This window comes from Diorhabda sublineata, chromosome 10 (assembly GCF_026230105.1).
Source record: "Diorhabda sublineata isolate icDioSubl1.1 chromosome 10, icDioSubl1.1, whole genome shotgun sequence".
NCBI classification, from domain to species: domain Eukaryota; kingdom Metazoa; phylum Arthropoda; class Insecta; order Coleoptera; family Chrysomelidae; genus Diorhabda; species Diorhabda sublineata.
In genome coordinates, this window is record NC_079483.1 from 19100027 (window position 1) to 19124093 (window position 24067).

At 35.0% G+C, this 24067-nt stretch overlaps 2 protein-coding genes across 6 annotated transcripts; one reads left to right on the forward strand and one right to left on the reverse strand.

Moving 5' to 3' along the window:
• Positions 1-245: 245 nt before the first annotated feature.
• Positions 246-21320, reverse strand: LOC130449571 (uncharacterized). Of its 3 annotated transcripts, none has more exons than XM_056787491.1 (4): positions 21098-21320; positions 18813-18953; positions 8341-8489; positions 246-5300 (listed from the first exon to the last, which is right to left on the reverse strand). In XM_056787491.1, exons 3-4 carry the CDS (start codon positions 8481-8483, stop codon positions 3131-3133), a joined length of 2313 nt encoding a protein of 770 aa, XP_056643469.1. In that variant the 5' UTR covers positions 8484-8489; positions 18813-18953; positions 21098-21320; the 3' UTR covers positions 246-3130. The 3 variants fall into 3 exon arrangements, with proteins under 3 accessions (XP_056643469.1, XP_056643468.1, XP_056643470.1); XM_056787490.1 differs by having other exon boundaries at positions 8317-8489; positions 21098-21173; XM_056787492.1 differs by lacking the exons at positions 8341-8489; positions 21098-21320 and having other exon boundaries at positions 18813-18983.
• On the forward strand, positions 19205-24067 carry LOC130449572 (uncharacterized). 3 transcript variants are annotated; one of them, XM_056787493.1, is made up of 8 exons: positions 19205-19409; positions 19604-19832; positions 19919-20140; positions 20198-20292; positions 21700-21919; positions 22158-22952; positions 23584-23792; positions 23870-24067. In XM_056787493.1, the coding sequence occupies exons 1-8, from the start codon at positions 19402-19404 to the stop codon at positions 24036-24038; spliced, it is 1947 nt and encodes a 648-aa protein (XP_056643471.1). In that variant the 5' UTR covers positions 19205-19401; the 3' UTR covers positions 24039-24067. The 3 variants fall into 3 exon arrangements, with proteins under 3 accessions (XP_056643471.1, XP_056643473.1, XP_056643472.1); XM_056787494.1 differs by lacking the exon at positions 19205-19409 and adding an exon at positions 19521-19538; XM_056787495.1 differs by lacking the exon at positions 19604-19832 and having other exon boundaries at positions 19207-19409.

Consider the following 24067-nt stretch of genomic DNA (forward strand, 5'->3'; position numbering starts at 1 on the left):
CAATAGATAAATTATAAGTTTATCTATGGTAATAGTTTCGTTATTCATCGAAGTAATATTTATTATATATGATTTAGAATAATTTCTGGAGAAAAAAAAGTATTAATATATTTATAATAAATCTACTGTTACAATATAAAAATATAATACTTCAAATCACTGTCAATAATTCTGTCGACACTTGAAGAATTGGACAGAAGAAGCATAAAATTTGACATTAAATATAACCTAAACGGTGCTGGATATTTTTGGGAAGATTCGGAGACACTTTTTTTTTCTTTGAAGGATGAAAAAAAGCCTCTAGAGGTACAAAATAGATAGAGCAGTGAAACAACTGGATGTTGAACCTATAATTTAATAAAAAGCGCGAAGAATTGGACAGACGAAGCACATATTGACGTTACATATAACTTAAAGGGTCACGGGTACTTCTAGAGCTTTCTTACGAAACTAGGAGCTGACCAGTGCACGTCTTTTTAGGAAGAGGAAGATTCGGAGGGTAATTTTTATTCTCTGAAGAAAAAAAAAGACTATAGAGGTGTAAAATAGATAGAGCAGTGAAACCAGTAGATGTTGAACCTGTAAGTTGATCAAGATCGAGAAATATTGGACAGAAGAAGCAAATATTGATGATAAATATCATCTAAAGGGACAGGGGTACTTCTGAAGAAGTAAGATGACCAGTGAAGGAAGAAAAAAGAGACTTTGGAGGTGACAGAACAGTTAGACTAGAGAAACTAGTGGATGTTGGACCCACAGGTTAATCAAGAGCGTGTAGGATTTGACAAAAAATACGCATGTTGCTGTAAATTATTATCTATAAGCACATGGATACTTCTGGAGCTTTTTTAAGGAGTTAGAAGACGACCGGTGTATTTTTTTGTGGGAAAAAGCAGATTTGTAGGCACTTTTTTCTCTCAGAAGGAAAAGCATTAATGGATTGGATAAAAGAGACGTATATTGACGTTAACTATCACCTAACGGGACATGGGTACGTCTAGAGCGTTCTGGGGGTGACAGACAGACAGAAGGGGACCATTTTACGTTTTGCTGGGAAGAGGAAGACTTGGAGGAACTTTCTTTTCTCTGAAGGAAGAAAAAAGAGCCTCTGGAGGTGATAGACAGACAGAAGGCGACCATTGTACGTTTTGCTAGGAAGAGGAAGACTTGGAGGAACTTTCTCTTTTCTCTGAAGGAAGAAAAAAGAGCCTCTGGAGGTGATAGACAGACAGAAGGCGACTATTGTACGTGTTGCTAAGAAGAGGAAGACTCTGAGGAACTTTCTTTTCTCTGAAGGAAGAAAAAAGAGCCTCTGGAGGTGATAGACAGACAGAAGGCGACCATTGTACGTTTTGCTAGGAAGAGGAAGACTTGGAGGAACTTTCTCTTTTCTCTTAAGGAAGAAAAAAGAGCCTCTGGAGGTGATAGACAGACAGAAGGCGACCATTGTACGTGTTGCTAGGAAGAGGAAGACTCTGAGGAACTTTCTCTTTTCTCTGAAGGAAGAAAAAAGAGCCTCTGGAGGTGATAGACAGACAGAAGGCGACCATTGTACGTTTTGCTAGGAAGAGGAAGACTTGGAGGAACTTTCTCTTTTCTCTGAAGGAAGAAAAAAGAGCCTCTGGAGGTGATAGACAGACAGAAGGCGACCATTGTACGTTTTGCTAGGAAGAGGAAGACTTGGAGGAACTTTCTCTTTTCTCTGAAGGAAGAAAAAAGAGCCTCTGGAGGTGATAGACAGACAGAAGGCGACCATTGTACGTTTTGCTAGGAAGAGGAAGACTTGGAGGAACTTTCTCTTTTCTCTGAAGGAAGAAAAAAGAGCCTCTGGAGGTGATAGACAGACAGAAGGCGACCATTGTACGTTTTGCTAGGAAGAGGAAGACTTGGAGGAACTTTCTCTTTTCTCTGAAGGAAGAAAAAAGAGCCTCTGGAGGTGATAGACAGACAGAAGGCGACCATTGTACGTTTTGCTAGGAAGAGGAAGACTTGGAGGAACTTTCTCTTTTCTCTGAAGGAAGAAAAAAGAGCCTCTGGAGGTGATAGACAGACAGAAGGCGACCATTGTACGTTTTGCTAGGAAGAGGAAGACTTGGAGGAACTTTCTCTTTTCTCTGAAGGAAGAAAAAAGAGCCTCTGGAGGTGATAGACAGACAGAAGGCGACCATTGTACGTTTTGCTAGGAAGAGGAAGACTTGGAGGAACTTTCTCTTTTCTCTTAAGGAAGAAAAAAGAGCCTCTGGAGGTGATAGACAGACAGAAGGCGACCATTGTACGTGTTGCTAGGAAGAGGAAGACTCTGAGGAACTTTCTCTTTTCTCTGAAGGAAGAAAAAAGAGCCTCTGGAGGTGATAGACAGACAGAAGGCGACTATTGTACGTGTTGCTAGGAAGAGGAAGACTTGGAGGAACTTTATTTTCTCTGAAGGAAGAAAAAAGAGCTTCTGGAGGTGACAGACAGACAGAAGGCGACCATTGTACGTTTTGCTGAGAAGAGGAAGACTTGGAGGAACTTTCTTTTCTCTTAAGGAAGAAAAAAGAGCCTCTGGAGGTGATAGACAGACAGAAGGCGACCATTGTAAGCTAGGAAACGACCAGTGTACTCCTTATTGGGAAGATGAAGTTTCTGGTACGGGAAGTTGATTCAGAGGAAAGAGTTTTGGGATATCGTAAAGGCGTTTGAACAGATTGCACTCAAGGTCAACTGGAAATTCGTTTTAGTTGGTAGTCCTGATGTCGTAGATTTCAGTAGTTGTTTCTGGAGTATTTTTTTCTTTATCGGGGAAAGTAGGCGGAAACTTGTTGTAAAATGAAGTAAAAGTAGACATTTTCAAAAAAGAAAAGAAAAATACAAAATTATCATTATGATAAATTTTATTGACATTATATAAATAAAATTTGTTTAGTACGATCATGCGCAATGAAAATATTTATAACCAATGAATCGCTTATAAATATTTATACCGAGTCTAGCTCGAAAATTATACAACAAATAAAAATATTCAGTCCCGATTGAAAATATCGTTTGAACAAAAACTAATGCACCGTCTCGTAAAAAAATCTTGTCTTTGGTCGGCTCTTCCACGAAATTTTCTCACACGGAAACGTAAACGTTTTTTTTTTTTTCGTTTCTATTCTTGCCTCAGAAAAATCTGTCGATCCCAAATTTTTTGTTTATTCAATTCCCTAACGCACCGCGTCGCTTCTTCCGCGTCGAAAAATATAATTTTCGCCTCATCGCTCGGTGTATTATTGGCGTTATACCGTCTACTGACGTTATTGGTGTGATTGTACCCTTCGAAAAAGTTCAAAATGTCGTTGGTATTCGCTTTGTAGGGAACGTTTTTCATAAAGACGGTACACCCGGGCGGTACATCGTCGAATATGTCTTTCGACGGTTCTTTCCTCGGCCTGAACGCCATATTCCGACCGGAAAACCTCGGTCCTCTCATGTTATCGAACGGCCGGAACGGAAACGGCGCCCTGTGGTTATAATAGTGGTGGTGGTTATCCGGCGAGATGAAATTCAACGAGTTCGGAGGATTGATAATGTTGGACAACAGCGGTAGAACCGGTTTCGGAGTAGCTTTTTCTTCCGGGACAGTTTTATCGTCGGCTTCTTCGGTATTTTCGGGTTCGGGTGCCGGTACGGTGGTTCCGAGAATAGTTTCCATTTCCGTTCGTTGGATGGGTACGACGGATACGGAAGATTCTCCGAGGGAAGTTTCGTTTTTTCTGGCGGCGCGCGACGCTTCTTCCACGTTAGCGAATTCGCAGTAGGCTTGACCGGTGAAACCGAGGTTGTTGCTCATCAGGTGGATTTTCGTCGGTATAACGCCGATGTCGGAGAAGAAATCGGCGATATCTTTGTCGTTGGTTTTTTCCGGTAAGCGCGATACGCTCAGACAATCCGTTCCGACGTCATCGGCTTTCGTACTATTGATATTGACCTCGTGTTGTCGGTTGATTTCGTCGAAATCTTCGTCTTTGCACGGTAGGACGGTTACTTGTTTACCGCCGACTATATGGAGGGATTTTTCTTCCGAGGCTTTCTTCGCCACGGCCTGACTACTGAATTTAACGTAGGCTATGTAACCGCCTTTCTTTTTCGTGGTTAGTATCAAGGCTACTAGGGGGTGTTGGGAGAACATGTGCAAGATATCTTGTTCTTTGCAATAAGTCGGTAGATCGTCGACGGTTAGACACGTGAAATTTTTCACGACTTCGACTTCGTTATTTTGATTGAAATATTTCGTTATGTTTTTACTTCTGAAATTGATATTTTCGTCGCCGTTGTCGATTTTTCTCGGGTTGTATCGATCGGTGGCTTCGTCGAATTCGGCGTCGTCGATATGAGTGATGACTACGGCGGTGCCGTTCAACATTTCTCCGCTCATCCGGAGAGCTTCTTCTTTGAATTTCCTATTTGAAAATCGCACGTAAACGACGCCGGTGCTTCTACCGTTGAAATCGTTTATGAATTTGATGCCGTTTCCGCTGATAAACATACCGTGGAAGAATCTTCTCACGTCACCGTAACCGCCGTAGAACGGCTCGAGGGCGATGCTGCAATTCATTGAAGGATCGTTATCGATTCGATTTCCAATCCTTTGATTCGGTAGATTTCTTTGGAATCGATTTTGGAAATTATCGAAATTTCGGTTGTTTTGGTAATGATCGTCGGGGTTGTTATTCGGCGGCCAACTGGTTCTGAAAACGGTTCCGTTGTTGGGATTTTGAAAATTGTTCGTTTCCGCTATTCTATTCGATTGATTTTGTTGTTGCGATGTTCTTTCGATGTTATTTTTCGCCCATATTTCCGAAACGTTCTTTTTCTGATCCTTTTGTACTGTATTAACGATTCGCTCTTCTGAACGTCGACGATATTCTTTCCCTTTCCGATCTCTAGAACGAGATCTTCCCCTACTTCTACTTCTGTCTCTTCGTCGGCTCGATTTATGATCTCTCGATCTAGATCGACTTCTACGATGCCGTCGCCGTTCCCTCGATCTATCTTTTCTGTCTCTCGATTTCGATCTGGATCTCCTGCGGCTCTCTCTTTTATCATTTTTTTCTTTACCGTCTTTCTTAGGTTCTACTACCGGAGGAATGAGGGTGGGAACGGCGGCGGGTAGTGGAACGGCGCTCGGCACCGGTTGCATGAATGCCGCGTACGATTGGGAGCGCGCTTGCTCGATGACGCGTTGCATTTCGGTACGCGAACTGAGCATAAGAGTAATTTGAACTTCTTTGATTTTGCCATTGTTTCTCATGAATGCTTGACGCGCATCTTCGTCAGTACTGAAACAAACGTAGTACGTCGTTAGGCGCTAATCGATACTCTTCATTTTCGATATCGTATCGTATACGAGGTTCATTTTTTAAGTAAGAACCGTTTCATGATGAATTTATGTACACGTTACTCGTATAATATGAACGTAGACAACTGTCAAAACATTTATTTTTCGATATTTTTCTCTCGCATTAGATTTAGCGTTGCTCGCACCCCCCATTCAACTGAAATTTGTGCGAACTTATCAAATTTAGAAACAATTCTAAGCCCCGAGAAGCTAAATATGGAAAATACGGTGTCTAGGGCAGTTTAAACGCCCAAAAATTCTGTTTAGTTTCAGTCGAAAAGGAATGATCTAGGACTGTAAGAGAGTCCTTCAAAATCTGGTGAATAATGGCTGCAAGATCCAGATCGTTTGGGTGCCTGATCACGACGAAGCGGACTCACTCGCCAAACTGGGATCGTCGAATTCACCAACGGGTCCAAAATCCATCCTTGGTGTTGCCAACAGCGTCTTCATCACGTCTCTCAACAGGCAGAGATGGATGGAGACAAGCGAAGGCTCAGGACCCCGTTGGTCTCTCACCAAACAACTGCTCCAACTAAGTTGGCGCAAAATCAGACTAGCGACCGGACACTGCCATCTATCTGCAGATCGCGTTATCTGTGAGGTTTAACGACATCAAAGGGTTCAAGCCAAAGCTCCTGATCGGCTCTAAGTGCTCGACGGCTTCACGGCCGTCGTTTTACCTTTCTTTTTCCATGTGGTCTTACGAAGAGATTTTGGAATGGAAAGGATGCGCTGATCCTTGCCAAAGAAAGAAACGATATTTTTGAACAACACGATTTGGCAAAAAGGATAGTTCAAAGACTGGGGGTTTCGGGCATTAGGAAATGAGATCAAATTACATTTCATCTGAATAAACTCTTTAAACTTTATGTATACAGACTAGATTGGAGTTCATCTGAGAGGTTTTTGAAAAGGTTCAGAGGAAAGGGCCGCAACTACTAGAGACAAAAGGTTTTAGTCGGTAGGTGCTACTCGGAACGCCCGACAAGATCAAATACTGAGACAATCTGGAAGGGACAGACTTTTTATTGATCTCTGGTGTGTACTAGTGGATCCACGTTTCGTCTACCGCCTGGAAAATCCTTCGGATAGCGCTAGATCGCCAAAAGAACCAAAACGGAAACAGTCTAGAAGTAGATTTTCTGAATTCGTCTACAAACCAACGTGTTAATCCCAGAAAACCGTGGTTATCATCAACAGGACAGAATTTTCTTCTGTTACTTGATCATCTTCCACGGACTGGCAGGAAAATTCTTCGGATCGCGGGTAAGCAGTTATAGAGTAGTCTCGCTCTAGAGTAGAACGAGTAAACGTGACCCCAATCATACCGATAGTTTTTTTCCTGTCCAAAATTTCATGCGGATTATGACCCACGCGATTTTTTGATATGTCTACTGCAATGGGCAGTCTGTCAAATCATCTGCGAGGCAGCTTAATTCGTTACTTAGACGGTTTTGAAGTTTTTACTAAGGCATTTTGTGAAAAAATACATTAATTGAAGGTAATTTATGGTCGATGGGGTTGACGAATGGAATAATGACAAATTATTTGTTCTTACTTCGAAAATGACTCTCGTATAACACGACGAAATCTTACTGAATCAGTTTATAACTTTTGCGTCGATCCCCGTAACTAATTTCAAACTGGATTAACTTTCGTTAGAAATAAATTAGAAAGATTTTTTTGTATCGCACTATATATTTAAATTTGCTCAAAAATATTGATGTTTATAACGCACAAATAGTACGAGGTGCGATGAAAAAATATTTTGAATTAGTTGAAAAGAAAGTGTCTCGATAGTTTTTTTTTTCAACTCGTATAAATCCTTATCGTTTCAAGTTTTTTGTATATTATGTAAGGAAACCCAAATATGCAAATTATAATTTTGTATCTTGGACGTAAATGGACGAATTTTGACAGATGTAGAACTGTGACAGGCGTTTCAAGATAGTAGTTTTCTGTTTTTTTTTTTTTTCACCTCAAACTGTTGGTTAGAAGCCGCCGATTTCCTAACAACTACCACCCGATGGGTTTAGTCCCGGCCAAGGTCCAAGGTCACGGAAAAAGTCGTTAACCGGTAAATTTTGAGATATATTGAGTCTGCCAACATCTTCGACGAACATAAATCAACCAGGGATCTCCTGGTCTTTGTCGCTATGGACTGAAGCTGAAGAGAAAGATGGGGAAATCCAGACCAATAACCAGTGGACGTATCAAAGGCTTTTGTTGACCTCGTATATCGACTGGCTTAGTAGCTTCCTCAAAGATCGATCCATCCTGATCGCTATCGATGGATACATTATCAGGAAGATTTAAAGTCAACGCTGGTGTTCCACAAGGATCCATCTTATCAATTACTATCTTTTTCCTGTACGTCAACGATTTACTCGACAAAACAGCGTTCAAATCAACCACCAGAAGCCTTAGGAAGCATCAGATCACCATCTGATTGAGTTCCACGGTGCTATTATTACAAAGTATCTCAGGATTTGGTCCATAGTCACGTAGACGATTTAGTCGAAGCTTAACAAGACCCAGATTCGTCCATCTTTTGAATATTGCTCCCCCATTTGGTGTTAGTAAAAAACTTGTACGGCTTAGAGCAAAAAATGTCGCGGATCCGGATCCGATTCTGTTTTACCGATACTACCACGGCAAATTCTCTTCCGAGCTGCACAAACCTATTCGTGGCTCGTGAACATCGAGTTAGAGCAGAAAATCAATTTGATGAGACTCATTTCTTCGGAGAAGTGCAAACCTGTGGAATTAGCTACCAAGGTACGTCTTTACGTATCTCCAATAGGGTTTATCCTCTAGTGTTTGGTTTTTACACGAAAAAATTTCGAAAGATTAATCTCCCCAAGATTAAAATGATTTGCATATATGGGTTTCCTCTCTATTAAGAGATTAGTTTTTTTATCCTGACAAATTGACGAGCCGCGTTGTTGTCGTACCTCAAACGATTAATTTTTTTGTACCTGAAAGCTATAAAAGCGTCACCGAGTTCCCCTCCAACAATATGAACTCCTCCTTCCGGTATTCCGAGACCACTGAAGTATTGTCTTATATCTAACGCATTTGCCGACCAAGGTAAATTTTGAAGTCTAATAATAACACTCATCGTAATCTAGAAGTAAAAAAAATCACCTTGTAGCCACCGAACAAATTACCTCACTGACAAGTAATAACAACAAGACTTTTTCTAAAAGAACTTTTTTGGCGCGACCACAGTTGACGAGTACATCAGAGTTACGACGCGAAGCTGGGTCGGAATCCATTTTTCTATTAAAATTTCGACGAGACTCGATTAGTATCGATATTTTTTCGATCGATATAAATCATAAAATAACTACGGTCATGTTTATGTAAAATCTCGGCTTAAATATAATCAATTACACTAGTTTAACTCTTTGTACGTCGCCGCTGTTCATTCATCACTTGGTTTTGTCAAAACTAACCTCAACTTTTTTTTTGGAAATTGTTCTTTTTTTTTATATTAATTGATATCTAAACTTTTTACGTCGTCAATCGTTGTTTAAACAAATCTTTGACAAAAATACTGAACAAGAAATTGTATTTTTATTAATACGCGGCATATTTTTTAACTAAGTACCGTTTTGCGATTCCGCCGCCGCAATCCCAAGGTCGGCGTTCCGCACATGCGCACCTACATCTCTTAGCTACGCACTGACGCTATTACAGTCTGACTCTTCATTGTTTACTGAGTGTTTAAGTTGCCTCCGAGAATCGTGAGTCCCGCCGATTGTGAAGTACGGGCTGTTAAACGATTTCTTAGTGCTAAAAGCGTAAAACCGATCGATATTCATCGTGAGATCTGTCAAGTTCACGGACAAAACATTATCGAGTGATCATCATCCAAAAAAGCGAAGTTTAAGCAAACAATTTATGCCCGGAAAATCATGTGCACAGTTTCTTTGGACAGAAGAGGAGTTTTGCTGTTAATGCAGCAAGGGTATCGTTTTGCTGCACCAAATCTTTTCAATCGGAAGCTCTAGATCATCCTCCCTGCAGTCCCGATCTGGTTGAAGAAACACCTGGGGGGTTAGCGTCTTCAAGACGATAACGAAGTCAAAACAGTTGTGATACAGTTGTTAACAAGTCGGGCGGCAGAATTTTATGAGGAGGGTATTGAAAAACTGGTGCCAAGTTATGACAAGTGCCTCAATATTCACGAAAATTATGTAGAAAAGTATATTAAGGTACAGGTAATTCCAAAACGGTACTTACTTAAAAAATATGCTTCGTAATATAAAATTAATAGTATAAGCTTCAAAATAACATAAAATATTTCTGGATTTTACAGTCCAACAATTGGCTGGAGAGGAGCTAACTTTGAGCCAAAAGATTGGCCCCAAATTAGCCCCAGTACACCGAGCAGTCCTTCTAAGATTTGCCAGAGAACAAGCTGTGGTGCATAAAAGAAAACGTGGCGCTTTTGGAAAAGGTTCCTGGTTGGTTTGGAGAAGCCGAAACCGAGTTTGTTTCTATTGATGAAGCGTGGGGATTTACGGCAAACCGATTCATAGAAGAGTTTTTAGGAGATTACGTCGTTTCCTACGCTTCATCCTTGATGCTAATACTGGATTTGGGGCCTCAAAACCGCGCTAATTTGATAATATAATAGCATCAAACAAGATCGAGTGCAGAAACTTTTTCGGTTCATGGAAAATCGATTGGAAGGTGTTATTTGGACCAGCGGAAGGATCAGTAAATATTGATAGGATGTCTCTTCGAGACAGTCATTTTTTTGCTCTGGAAGGTATATTTTTCAGGATGGTACGCCTTTAAAATTGGAACGCCGATGATTTGGCGAGAACCACGAAATCATCTCGAAGTATCGTGAATGGTTTAAATCTAGCTTAATGCAGTATCCAGCGCTTACCTGACTCTTCAGTGAGCTAGACTGCCGTTTCCAGGGTTTACCGTGGTTACCAATAGATTGATAACGAAGGGGAGATGATTGATCCATTGTCATGGGGACCTCACTGGTGTTAAAGTTCAATAAAAGCTTTACAGTAGCTAACCTTGAATATCGAAAAGGCGCTGGCACCAAATTAACACCAGGCCACGTTAACTAGACGGATGAATTGATATTTAATTGGTCTAGACCAGTTAAAAGGGTTAAGAGGTAAGCAGATTTACGAAGATACCATTAATACTCTTGGTGATCAATGTCCTTCGTGAAAAATTTGATTGCAAGGCAAATTTTCCATTAAAGATGATGTCCGATCGGGAAGGCGGCCAGTTTCTGTGTCAATCCCCGAAAATATCGATACATTCCATGAAATGATTTTATCAGACCTTCGAATTGGACAAAAACGGATAAAACGTCAATTTGGACATGAGAAAATTGCTGCAAAACGGATCCTCAAATGTTTGAATGTTGACCAAAAGCGTGCAAGGGTAGAAGCATCGCGTTCGATCTTTGAGACTTCTTAAATCGAATTGTTACTATGGATGAGACTTGGGTACATTTCTACGATCCAGGAACAAAGCAACAATCGATGTAATGTCGACACTCTGGTTCTCCAAGACCTAAGAAGTTTCGTGTCCAAAAATCTGCTGGAAAAGTTCTTACTCCAGTTTTTTGTACTTGATTTTTTGGATAAGAGTAGAAGATTACTATTCGACATTACTTCGGGAAAAAATTGAAGAGAAAAGACGCGGAAAACTATCCAAAGGTGGTTTGTTCTTGCAGGACAACGCCCTTGCACAAAAATTCGTGATTTAGGGTTCGAATTACTATAACACCCCCCTTATTCACCAGATTTGGTTCCGTTCGACTATCATCTCTTTCCTCAACGGAAAAAAAGTCCAAAATGCAAATTTTCTTCCAACGAGGAGGTAATAAAAGCTGTGGAGGTCTTGTTTGCAGTAATTTTTTTTTGAAAGGTCTTTTGACATTGACAGTAGGCTAAGAATTTTTCAATATATCCTCGTAGATATAGAACAGGACGAGTCTATGGACGATTTTGATAAACATTCGCGCAGTGTTGCATAAAATATAACGAGGAGTTTGGAGGAAGTTCTTGGATGGTTAGAGCAGGCACATTTTGTAGTTTCGGTAGTACATAATGTCGAAATGGATTCGCCCGAACTTAAATCCTATATTGCATACAAGAATCGATTCTTTACTGTTGAAAAAACTAAATTTTTCGCATTTAGAAGCCACACGATTTATATTTCAGTTTTTTTTTCAAATATTTGTAAGAATCTGTGAGTAGGGTTGCAATTACTTGACACTTTGGTGAGTAAACTTAGCTGCAAATCATCCAGAAGTTTCGGTTGTTTCGCTGCATCGCATCCTCAATAAAATTTGGAGATACATAAAATTCTTTACAGTAAAAAATATCTTTTAGTATATGCCAAAAATACGTAAAAATAAATATAATTTGGGGAAGACATCGTTGGGTTTAGATTTAAGAGCATAGAGCAACCAATTGACATGACAAACTCTATCCTTTACGTACAATATTTTCAGTATTTATTCAACTATGGTGTGTGAAAAGAAATAATATAAATACGAGGGTAGTTACTTAATTTTCTGATGTGTATATGTCAAATCGGACGCAAGTTTGACGTGTGAACGTACTCAGAAACTCAGAACATTCATCTTGGTAAAAAAATTACAATAAAACGCATGTTGCATGAACTAAAAACGGTTTTGAACATAGAATTTATGGTTTATCCGCCGTTTGGCATTGAGATTTCAAGGTTTTTCTACTCCTGGTGCGTTCAATCGCATATTTTGGAGGCGCCTCAATCGGAATGGAAAAAATACTTCGAGAATTGGTTCAATTATAGTCTTTTCGTTTAGCGTGTGAAAGCAATAGAAATAAGGTTAATCTTAATAAACGACAATTGCATCTTTTAGTAATTTATTTCTTTTGTATTTGTAAATAATAGTGGTTTAGACGTACGGTGGATCTTTCCTCCATAAATGATGGAGAGGAAAACTGAGTGTTAGTTTTTTTTTATTCGTTTTTGTGGTACGTATTGAGAAACATCCTGTATGTAGAGAAAGATGTCCCGTATTAGTCCAGTTAGAAATACTATGAAACCAGTTTTTTGGCTCTGGCTGAAATTATTTGTAAATAATGGAAAAAAATGGGGTTTAAACACCTGGGCGGACTCCACAACCTGCCTAATGATATCAAAGGGTTTTCAAAGGACTCGTCGGGCCTATGAGGCCCCCACAAATATGAAGGGTATGAAAACTAAAACTAGTTTTAAAGAAAAATTGTACAGCATAAAATTTTAGGGTTAACTTTTCAATTTTTTCCTCCACGATTTATAATTTTCAATAAAATTACCAAAAAGTTGACAATTTTTATTGAATTTTTTTGTACTATTAACCGTCTCAAGGGTGAGTTACAGTCTAGATGACGTAGGCCTAAAATTTTAAGCTTTACAACTGAAAAATCGTAGTTTTTTCCACTCCCTTCCATGGGGGTTGAAATCTTTTTTAGTCCGCCCACAGTTCTGTACGTATTTGTACAATTTTTTCTATATAAATTCAGTCAGAAGTACAAAAAATCAAATTTCAGAACTTCTTTTACCAGACTATATTGTTTTTTCTTTTCAAATCCAATGTTAAGACAAAAAATTCGAAAATATTATAATAAATTACGTAAAAATTTCGACAAGAATAGAGGACAGTAAAACGTGCCGGCATAATATTTGCCAGTTAATTTTTTCCCAGTGTGAGAGCGCGTCTTCGATATAATTGTGTACGTAACTTTTCTTCGTTTTCATTAATTATTTTTTAAACGTAAATATTAACACTTAAACAAACGGGAAAACAGTTTTCTTTCTACGAGTATCAACGCCAAACACAAAAATTTTGACATTTGACATCTGAAATATGACGTAATATAAATAACTGTACCGGAAAATCATTTTCCCGTCCAAGAAACCGTTGAATCATAATTGTACTGTACTGTACATTAAACAAAATTATAACCTTCAATTTTTATTATTTAAAAGTTGAAAATTAGCGATGTTGGCTCGAAAAATACAAAAGTATACATATACAGGGTGTTCTACGTAAAAAAAGAAAACAGGGGCGGATAGGGGATCCCAAAATATAAACGACTGAAGGCAATTTACATCTATACAGAGTGGCATCTCCGTGAATCCTCAAAATAGAGTCCAAATTTTGAAAAAACTAAATTTCTTTGTAACCCTTCAATTTAAAAACACCAAATTTGGTATACAGTATACGGCTGTTATTTACTGTAGTAATTTTTCATAATTTTTTGTTATTTTCAAGGAAAAGTCAAATATCCAAAGACATATTGTCATTAATGTTATTTAAAACGTTACAAAGACAAAATCTAGAGTTGCTCGATGTCGATTTTATTCGATTTAAATTGAAATCACACTGTATAAAGCGAAAAAATTGGCGAGTGTTTGCGGGTAATTTAAAACAACATTTTTCGGGTTTGGTGACGGTCTTTTTGAAAAACGTCAGCTGTTTAGTTTTCACTTAGACAAAAGTATAAATATACAGAGTGTTCTACGTAAAAAAAGAAAACAGGGGCGGATAGGGGGGCCCAAAATATAACGACTGAATCCTCAAAATAGGGTTCAAATTTTGAAAAAATTGTTCGATGACGGTATATATTTTTAACTCGAAAATTTTCGTAAATAAATTATAATTTGTGAAAGAAAAAACTTGATTCTAAGTACTTTCTGTTTTGAAATTAGTTTTTTTTTTAATAATTTTCGAAAGATAGATAAAATTGACGTTTTGACTTTTCTTTTTTATCTATCTTTCGAAAATTGTTGAAAATAGAACTAATTTTGATACAAAAGGACCTAAAATCAACATTTAGACACATAAACATATCAAAAGATCTAATAAATTGTAAAAATTAACGTAAAAAGAAACGGGAGACGTTTCATTAAATATTTTATATCGGTGTAATATTTATTTATTTAGCAGAAATAATAAAAAAAAACGCTACAGGAGACATCCTGTAGCGTACGTAGAGGCTAATAGATTGAAATATTTAATAAAAAAAAAAAAATAAAATTCTTAGAACAGTTTACTTTTTAGCTCATCCCGTATAAAAAAGTCGATTTCGTAATAATTTCGATATAGAAATGGTCATATCTTTTTAAACACCTTATATAATCTGACGTTACGAAAACGAGAAACTTAGATATTAAAAAATATACAGGGTTTCTTATTTCGTGTCTTTTTTTAACGCTTTTATAATCCACGCTATATATATATATATATATATCGGTATATTATCAGCAGGTCGTCGACTAAAACTTATTTTTTTTCTTTTTGACAGATAGTTGTCACAAGAAAAATTCACTGTGTATATTCAAATGTTCATATATACAGAGTGACTTTTATGTATGGAACGCCTCAATTATCTCGGAAACGGTTTATCCGATATTTACATCGTTGTCAGATCTTCACTTTTTCCGGAAATATAACGAACAATGTTATTTCATATGGATCAATCTGTAGATATTTCGCTTTTCGAAATATTTAAGAAATAAGGATTATTTTTAGTCAGATTTGCCGTTATCTCAGCCGAAATTTGACGTTTATCCAAATTCACAAATCTCATAACAAGATTCACTGTCAGTAAATTAGTAAAAAAGTTTAACGAAACTGATTCAGTAGAAGGATTTATACAAATCAGAACGTAGAAAAACCGCATCAATGTTTGTGTCCTGTTAGAGGACGATCCACATTTGAGGAAACGTAAATTTACATAATAGTAGATACTGGTCACGTAACAATCCTCGTTGAATCCCACACTCAATATCGGCGTGGTTTTATCGGATGGCCCCCGCGATCACCCGACATGAATCCTTTAGACCGCGTCAAACTCAATTTTGCAGAGGGCCATATACTGAATTTCGAATTCGTAGGTTGGCCTGCATTCGAATTAAGAATAAAACCTCTAAAAAAACACAATTCTTCTTTCTGTGACGCATTGCGATCGCGGGTCTTATTGATACGGCCCTTGGGCCGGAAACGGCCCTCGGGCCTTATGCGCTTGATGCAGTTTTCCTGCGTCCCGATTCGAATAAATCTTTTACTAAACCAATTTCGTTAAAAAATATTCAAATTAATCATAGCCACCTAAATATTTATTGCAACTTTGGTGTAGATACTGTAAATCTAACTCCAACTGCGAAATTATGGTATTTATAGGGCGATCCATTTGAAATAACAACGTTCGTTAGATCTCCGAAAAAAGGAAAGATCTGACAACAATGTAAATACCATCATAATCCGACCGTACCACAAGACGCTTGCGCAGAAAAATTTTCATACATAAAACTCACTCTGTATAATAAAGATAAGACGAAAGGATAATTTTTCGACTTTCGACGTTGATTATTTCGGATAAACATCGAAGTTGAGTTCCCCCTTTTATTCTGAACCGCATTCGGACGAAACAAGACGATGTTGTACGAAGTTTCGTATTAGATTCAAATCACGAATTGGTTTTTTTCTCTGTTGATGGATGTCTCGTAGTTTTTCGCCAGCAAATCTGTTCATTTCGTTATATTAACGAATATAGAAGAAAATATTTCACTTTTTTCGGAGAAGATATATTATATATAGGAATAATAATAAAATAATTCGGTTTTGCAAATTCAGTTTAAATAAATACGACGAAAATTTATTCAAAATGTGTTTATTTTTATACAGAGTTTTCGATTTTGATAAATAAAAGGTGATACAACCGAAGAAAACATTTTTAATATTGGAATTAGATATTAACGAAAATCACACTATTAATTTGACACACTGTATATTTAATACGAAAACTTCGGTGCTATAAATGAATGAGAAAAAAATGTACTAGGTTCTAAACCCCGTTTTAATATTGTTATACAAGAGTTTCACGAAATTTACTAGTTTCTTTTTATCTCTCTAAATTAAATATACGGGGGTTGATCAATATTTTTATCGTATACGTATAGTTTTTCATTTATTTGTCTATTGTACGAGATAATTTTTAAAAAAATCAGTCAAATTCGCAGGACTTTTCTGAGAACCATTTTTTTAGTATATCGTACTGTTTCAAAATTTACTGGGTGGTCAAATTATAGTGAAAAAACCTGTACAACAAAATTTTAATCACTATACAAATAATAAAATTTGGAGTAAGAAAAAATTGATTTTGAAATTGTAGTCGATACTATCACTTACCACTTTTTTTATAATTTCACTTTTAATCACTTCAACTGTTACACTACCCAACAAAAAAAAACATTAAAGCACGATTCTTGATTCTTATGAAGAGTAAAATACTTTTTCCTAAAGACCTTTCTATTCAGAAATATTAATACTTAAAAATTTTTAATAAATTTTTTAACAAGGCATCCAAAAATTTTCCTATCGAATCAAACTACAACTACTAGATGAGATTTTACGTCCACCTAACCTAAATCATCCTTAATCCAAAACTTCCTCCCAAGGGAGCAAGAATCCAGAGTTAAACGACAGCTAAACCTGCCAGGTCATAGTTGACAATATATCAGCAAGTTTATAGACACTCGGGTTGAATAAATTAAATTAGATAAACATAAAATCACTTCTAGGATCTACAGTTTCCTTTTTGAAAGACAATTTCTCAATATTTGTATAATAATCATAATTATTGGAAAATTTCTAAAGATACTACAATAGGAGATGAAACTTATAACAAATAATAAACGAAATATGATATTAATACTTTTTATCATCGAAAAGGATTTTGCAATAATAATTCACAATGTAAACATCATTTGATGACAATATTCCCATAATTGAATGTATGTTAAAGAATAAAACTTCATTCTATAGCACACAAACTTGAATTTGAAGAATATCATTAGGAAATTATAGAATAAAACTCGTTTGTATTGTTACACTATAGAGACAAACCCTTAAGAACAAATTCCCAGTAGAAAAAATTACGAAATTGAACATTATAAAGAAGTGAAAAAACATAGAAGGAAAGGAGTCGTGAGTATTAAAGAAATCTGGATTTTAATAATCGAAGAAGCAACAATTTAAAAACAAAACACTTTTGTAACCATCTCGTAGTTACAAATGGACCCATGTACCTGCAAATAAACCATGTATTAAAGGTATTTCTAGAATTAAAACGTTTTTACCCCCCAAAAGATGCATCAATGTGTACCAAAATTGTTAGAAAACAATTAATACTACAATATATATTAATAATAGTTTATGTATCTAAATCGTCTTGATTTTAGGTCTATTCATATTAAAAATTAGTTTTTTTTAAGACAGGTAAAAATTTGAAGTTTTGACCTACTTAAAAAAACTAATTTTCAATCAAAAGTTACCTAAAATCAAAACGATTTATAAGGATAAATATATCAAAATGTCTAAGAAATAAATAATTATTCATCATTGAAGAAAAATAGTTTAAACATTTTGTCTATTCTCAGAACATGGAGAAAAGTAAAGTTTTAGGGTAATTATTTCATTCAAAATGAGTTTTTTTCATTTTAAAATGAAAAATTATGACACTTTCATGCCCCCACTTTCTCACGGTTTTAGACCCACTTTATTATGTAATTCTTTGTAGATTTTATTGATAACACAATATTTTTATCAGCCATAATAAATTTTCAATAATTTGAAGGCATTTTTAAATTATATAACAAATATTTGTAATAATAAAAATCGATTCAAATAGAGGTTTTCTTTCTTTAGTTCACTCAATCAGACTCCAATAATCGCTTCCTCTGATGATTAAAAGTCTTGTAGCAGCTTACTATTTCTACACCAACCATAATTTAATTATATATTAGCAACTTTTACCATTATTTTAGAGACATCATAACAAGAATGTAGCATAATATCTAACAGCGCAATAAATTTCATCGAATCCAATCTGGCATTGTAGATTAAAACTAAGTAGATTGTAGATTAAAAGATTATTAAGGGTTTGTCGATTAATATCAATAAGTCTTTATTCTAATAACGAATCCAAGTTTAATTGTTTTCAGTACTTAAATAGAAGTTTACTCTAAAATCGATTGAAACGATCAGAATATAGACTGAATTATCACGTTGCACAAACGGTGATTAGCTTGGAATTATAATATTTCGACGACCCCGAACCTGCCGCAAGCGTGAATAAAATAATTACAAGCATATCTTCTTGATTACATCACCCAATTAAAAACTGCAATTTTGAGGTCATATAACAAAAGATCCATGAAACATATATTTTAAACGTCATGTCATTCCACATGACAAATATCGCTGAGGTAAAGTAAATTTTCTAGTAGAAAATCGATGATAGTGTTTATTTTTTTCAATTAATTTCACCTATACCTTTGAATTATAGTATAACTCGAGTTATTATTACTAAATATTGACTCTCAAATGTCGATTCCTTATTATTTGTTATATTGTAGTTTAACTCACCCAGAACTTCGTTTAATGTTACTGAAAGTAATGACTATATATTCTTCTTCACTGAAAACTGAATAATTCTCCTTGGTTCATAATCTCCTATACAATTATTTTAAGAAAAACCAAACAAATTAAGTTTTGATGACTTCTTTTCTGTAATAATAAAATATGGCGACTTATGTGTCAAGAATAGCGGACGAAATACAGTTTCGCCAATATAGAAAAAGTAAAAGTTTCTATTTCAGAACACAGGAGCTAGAACAGTGTATTATTGGTTTAAATTTAGAGTAAAAGTATTTCATGGAAATTGTATAAAATCCAGAAAGATATTAAAGTTAAATTTATACAGTGATAAGATATGAATTAAATTCCGCTTATAATCAACGTTACTATGAAGAATAGTTTTGTATTAGCGCGCCGATTGGCTGTTGTGTATGACGGTCAAAACCTCTTGTATCCTTATACGACCACACCCTTAGCGACACATGTCACACTGTTACATCTATTGATTAAATATTCTGTGATGGGGTTAAAAAAATTATATATTGAATTATAAAGTTTATTGATACAAGTGTTTTTGTTTGTGTAAAATAATTCTACAATGGCCAAGTGATTATACATTTTACGTATACAGCATGTTTGAATATTTTAATACAATACTCATTTTAAAATCTCAAAAATTTTAATAATCCAATTTTTTATGAGAGTAATTAATATAAGTTTGCGGGTTTAAATTCGGTATTTCGAAATATATTTTATTATTTTCTAATTTTAAATTTATTGAAATTTAAAATTAATTTTAGAGAAATTCAAATTGTTTTCATATATGATACCAAATTATCAAAAGATGATGATATTTTGGAGCATATTTTATATTTTTACCCCACATGGGTGTCAAATGATCAGAAAACATCGTTGTGCGGTCAAATCATCGGCTCATTACAATGTATGCAAAATTTATTTTCCAAACCTGTTGTGATGTCATTGAATAATGGAAAATTCGTAATTATTCAACACGGGACATTCTTTATAGTATGTTTAATAAATATTTTTCGATATATTTAGCACCAATACAAAATATTTTTATTCTACGAGGGTTATAAGAAATATTTTTCTAGGTTATGGGTTCTGATAAGAACACTTCTAGTTTGGTTTTGAAACTCTGGGCTAAAAGTTTATTATCTTTGATTCATTTTTTTCATAATGATTTACATTTTTTACAAACAGACTCTAAAGAGGATTTACCAAAAAAACTTCAGGGTATTATTAAAGATTATTTAAAAATGTTATCAATTTCTGAAAAAGTACTTGTACAAAAACCAATGCTGTTCATGCCAAAGGTATGGAGTTAATTGGAATAAGTACAAATGAAGTACAAAACTAAACGTGATTTTTAGGGTTTTGATGATATTTTCATTCAAGCCCTACATATATTGGAATGTTGTAAAAACTCTAAGCACGTGTTGGGAGGAATGATTAGCTATCACAACAAGTAAGTGTTTAGAACAGTTTTTTTTCAAAGGGTGCCTAGTGGAATTTTCAAGGTTGGGAGGAGGGATAAGGCGCATGCTTTTTTTAAACATTAAACATAAATGAGACCTAACGTCACCAATGAGTGAGTTTAACTCTACTTTTGATCATACAAATATCAAAAAATCAATATTTTCAATACTTTTTCTAAGATAAAATGAATTTTTTTGAAAAATGAAGTATTTTATTTGGAGATTTCATACAAAAATAAATGATTTCCAAAAAAAAACCTCAACATAACCTCATCAGGAGTGAGTTTCACCTCATTTTTCGTCATAAAACATCAAAAAATTGATATTTTCATTTGGGTCCATCTTATTTTTGGATATAAAAAATCGAAAATTTAATATATTTTGGTTAAATTTTATCTCAAATTGTTCATTTTTGTATTTATTTTCCGAAAAAACGAAAAGCGACATTCTTCGAAAAAATTATTTTTTCGGAGACAAATTGGGAAATTACGTTTTTTGGATTTTTTATTGACTTAAAAAATGTTGAAATTACGATTTCCAAACATCATATTCATCTTAAAAGCACCGAAACAATAAACAAAATATATTTTTCGACTTTTTATGATCAAAAATAGGGTATACCCCGTTTCGAACATTTACCAAATGTTGTGAAACACTGTTTTATGCACGAAGTCAATAATGGTGAAATTCAAGATTTTTTGATGTTTTTATTTGATCCACGCCTTTATCTATATAATTAATAATATGTTATTAGAAGTAATGATTTTTTTAAAACAAATTATAGTAGGTACTTACGTGTCGTTAGATAATCTGTTCAAAAACTTAGAAGTTAACCACTTTTTTCGTAAAAAAATCCTTAAATGAGATATTCTTAACAGTTTATATGAAATAATTTGTATCAAAATGTATTGTATTGAACATTTTTCTCTTAAAAAACGTTTATTTTCTTTCCAGCAATATTAATTAATTATAATAAATATCAAATATTGTTCTTGTTCATAAATGTGACAAATGACATACACTTTAACGAGTATTCATTTCACTCCCACTTTCCGTAACAACTAATGTTCGTCATAAATCTAATCCAACTTTTCATCTTATTATCTATGCTTTAGTGTAGTTCGGAATATTTTATTCCATAAAGAACCAAATTATAATGAAGGATAAATAATTTATCTATGTATTTAAAAGAACAAATATGTTACAAACATAGAATTAATATTAAAGATAGAGATACAAGCGGGGTCTAACTGCTGATAGAGACTGAAAGATATACAACAATGAATTAAGAAGAAAAATTTTTGATTTTAATAGCGAGTAAAGAGATGCCACTCTATCTTTGATATTAACTTTATGGTTACAAATTGAAGGATATTGCAGATCTTATGGATTTGTAGGTTAATAGCTTCCCAACTTCCTTTTGCATTAACGCAATTTCTTCAATTAACCGATGCTGGAATTTTATGTTCAGCAAAATCTTTTAAACCTTCGATAAAGTTACCGGAAGAAGTAGTTTTGTACGAAGTTTATTTATCTCAAAATGAATATTCGAAATTACTCAAGGAATCGCTTAAAAGTGATATTTTTAATAAACTGTCTGATGGGTTTCCAAAAAAGGTAATCTTGTATGCTTACTTATATATTTTTTTACTATTAAATTCTACACTCGTCAGCAAAAAAAAATCGAATCAAGTCGCACGTTGCGGTCACACGTCTTCAGAAAAAAATAGTAGTTAGGGAACATAATGTTGGACAGTGACGGCGAGAAACATTACATCATTTTCATGTTTTTTTGCTTACGATTGTATATTTCATTATACTTAACCAAACTTTAGGTATTTAATCGATTTTGTAGCATTCCGAAAACGTCCTAAACCCAGAAAACACTTCAGTTTTGTTCACAATGAAAAAGGAACAATCTTTGCTGTTCACAACTGTACCGGAAGAACCTTTTTCGATGTACGAGGGAAATCAAATACCCAAAACGAAAACATCTCGACCGAGATTCCTGAATTTGGATAATACGACTTCGAAAAACGTTTCAAAAAATAAAAAGCCTCGAAAACCAATCAACAATCTAATTATAACTTGTAATACTCCGTTTCAAGAAGTTAAAAAGATTGTACACTTCAATCCTTTATCTATTTGCCATAACGAAGAAACTAATCGAAGAAATCCAACTGGAGATAGCGAAAAATTTGTTTATAAAGACATAAAACTGGATCTTGGACAAAATTATAAAACTATAGCTGATCCAACGTTTCCTAGATTCAAAAGAAATGGCAAACAGATTTCGTATTCATATTATTCAGAAAGTGATCCGGGACGAAATTTGAAAAGCAAAAGCTTGGAGGAACTGAAAGGATTTAATCATTTTTCACCAGTTGAGGATAATTTATCGAAAAAAGATTATTTTATACCGGATAAATCCAAATTGTTCAATCTCTTCAATAACAAGTCGAAACTAACCACGAATGTATCGAAAATAAATTTCGATTTTAATAATAAAAAATCGTCGAATCGTACACGCGACTACAACGAAAATACTAGACAAAAATGCATTTTATTTCGATGGGATAAATGTGATATTTCCGTTGTTATGTTATTCAAATTAGATGTTGTTCAAAATCAAGATTCCATACCGTTTATAGTAAGTATCGTAAACTTCCTACAATTAAATAGCGAAAATATTATCACGGATGTTCTCACTTCTCACTTTCTAAGTAAATTACACGTCAAAACAGACAATTTTTCTGTCAGTTATCACTAGAGCGGAAATACTAGAATGGTCCTAGAAGTACCAGTGACCAAAAGCGTCACATTGACCAGCTTCGGTGTTAGGGAATTCCAAAGAAGGTTCACTTTGCCCCTGAACCAGTTGGAGATAATTCGCAACCTACCTCGACTTCTAATTCTCCTCCAAACCTACATGATTTTCAACTTATTCATGATCCTGATACTGGCCGTACTCAACGCGGGCGACCTTCAGTTTCGGCTTGAGTCCAAAACCAGAGGTTCCAGTTGTAGGGGCCGCTTCAGAGTCTCACACTACTGATATCAGGCATTCTAATAGAACGATTACCGAATCAGCTGAAACCACGGTTGTCACATACTCTATCGTTATCAAAATTTTTATTTTAGAATAATTTGACCTTTAACCTAACTTAATTGGAAGTGTGTATTATGTACTCGGTCTACCTTTTCGTTTACCTGAAATATCCCCGAGTTGGCGCACCCTCCCTCGTATACATCGCTTTTATTTGTATCGTGAATTTTTTTAGTGTGAGCTAAGTTGTAAAAATCTAAGTAAATTGGAAAGAAAAATGAGATACAATATGGAAGTGCAAAAATCACGCGAAAAAAAATATAAATACAAATTCGTTTCGCAAAGTAATAGTACGTTATGGAATTTATCGAATGGGGATTGGAGAGAATTATTGGTTTTTAGCGAAGAGTTTCGTACCCTCAACATAACGGAAATTGCCATAAGGTATAGTATTTTGAGGTTATAAATGAATATACCGGAAAATTTCGTTTTTGTATGGATAATTTTTATACTCACTATAGATCCGATGATGCCATGTCTTACGGTTATTACTATGGACCTAATAAATTATTTTATAACGAAGTTACGAGTTGTAGTGGAGGGTTACCTTTTCCAGCGGATCCTATGGGCGTATTACAAATTAAAGCGAAAAGAAGACTAGAGGCTGATTATGGTTTAGTTTTATTTTAAATTTTGTCTAATAAAGAAATATAAATATC

Bases quoted from the DNA above. Each gene is read 5' to 3' on its own strand.
- LOC130449571 (XM_056787490.1), bottom strand. From the start codon at position 8,483: ATGAGTGTTATTATTAGACTTCAAAATTTACCTTGGTCGGCAAATGCG. The intron at 5,301-8,316 runs GTACGACAACAA...CGTTTGTTTCAG, and splicing joins AAAAAAATTAATCGTTTGAG to TACTGACGAAGATGCGCGTC.
- LOC130449572 (XM_056787493.1), top strand. The intron at 20,141-20,197 runs GTATGGAGTTAA...CGTGATTTTTAG, and splicing joins CAATGCTGTTCATGCCAAAG to GGTTTTGATGATATTTTCAT. The intron at 21,920-22,157 runs GTAATCTTGTAT...TCGATTTTGTAG, and splicing joins CTGATGGGTTTCCAAAAAAG to CATTCCGAAAACGTCCTAAA.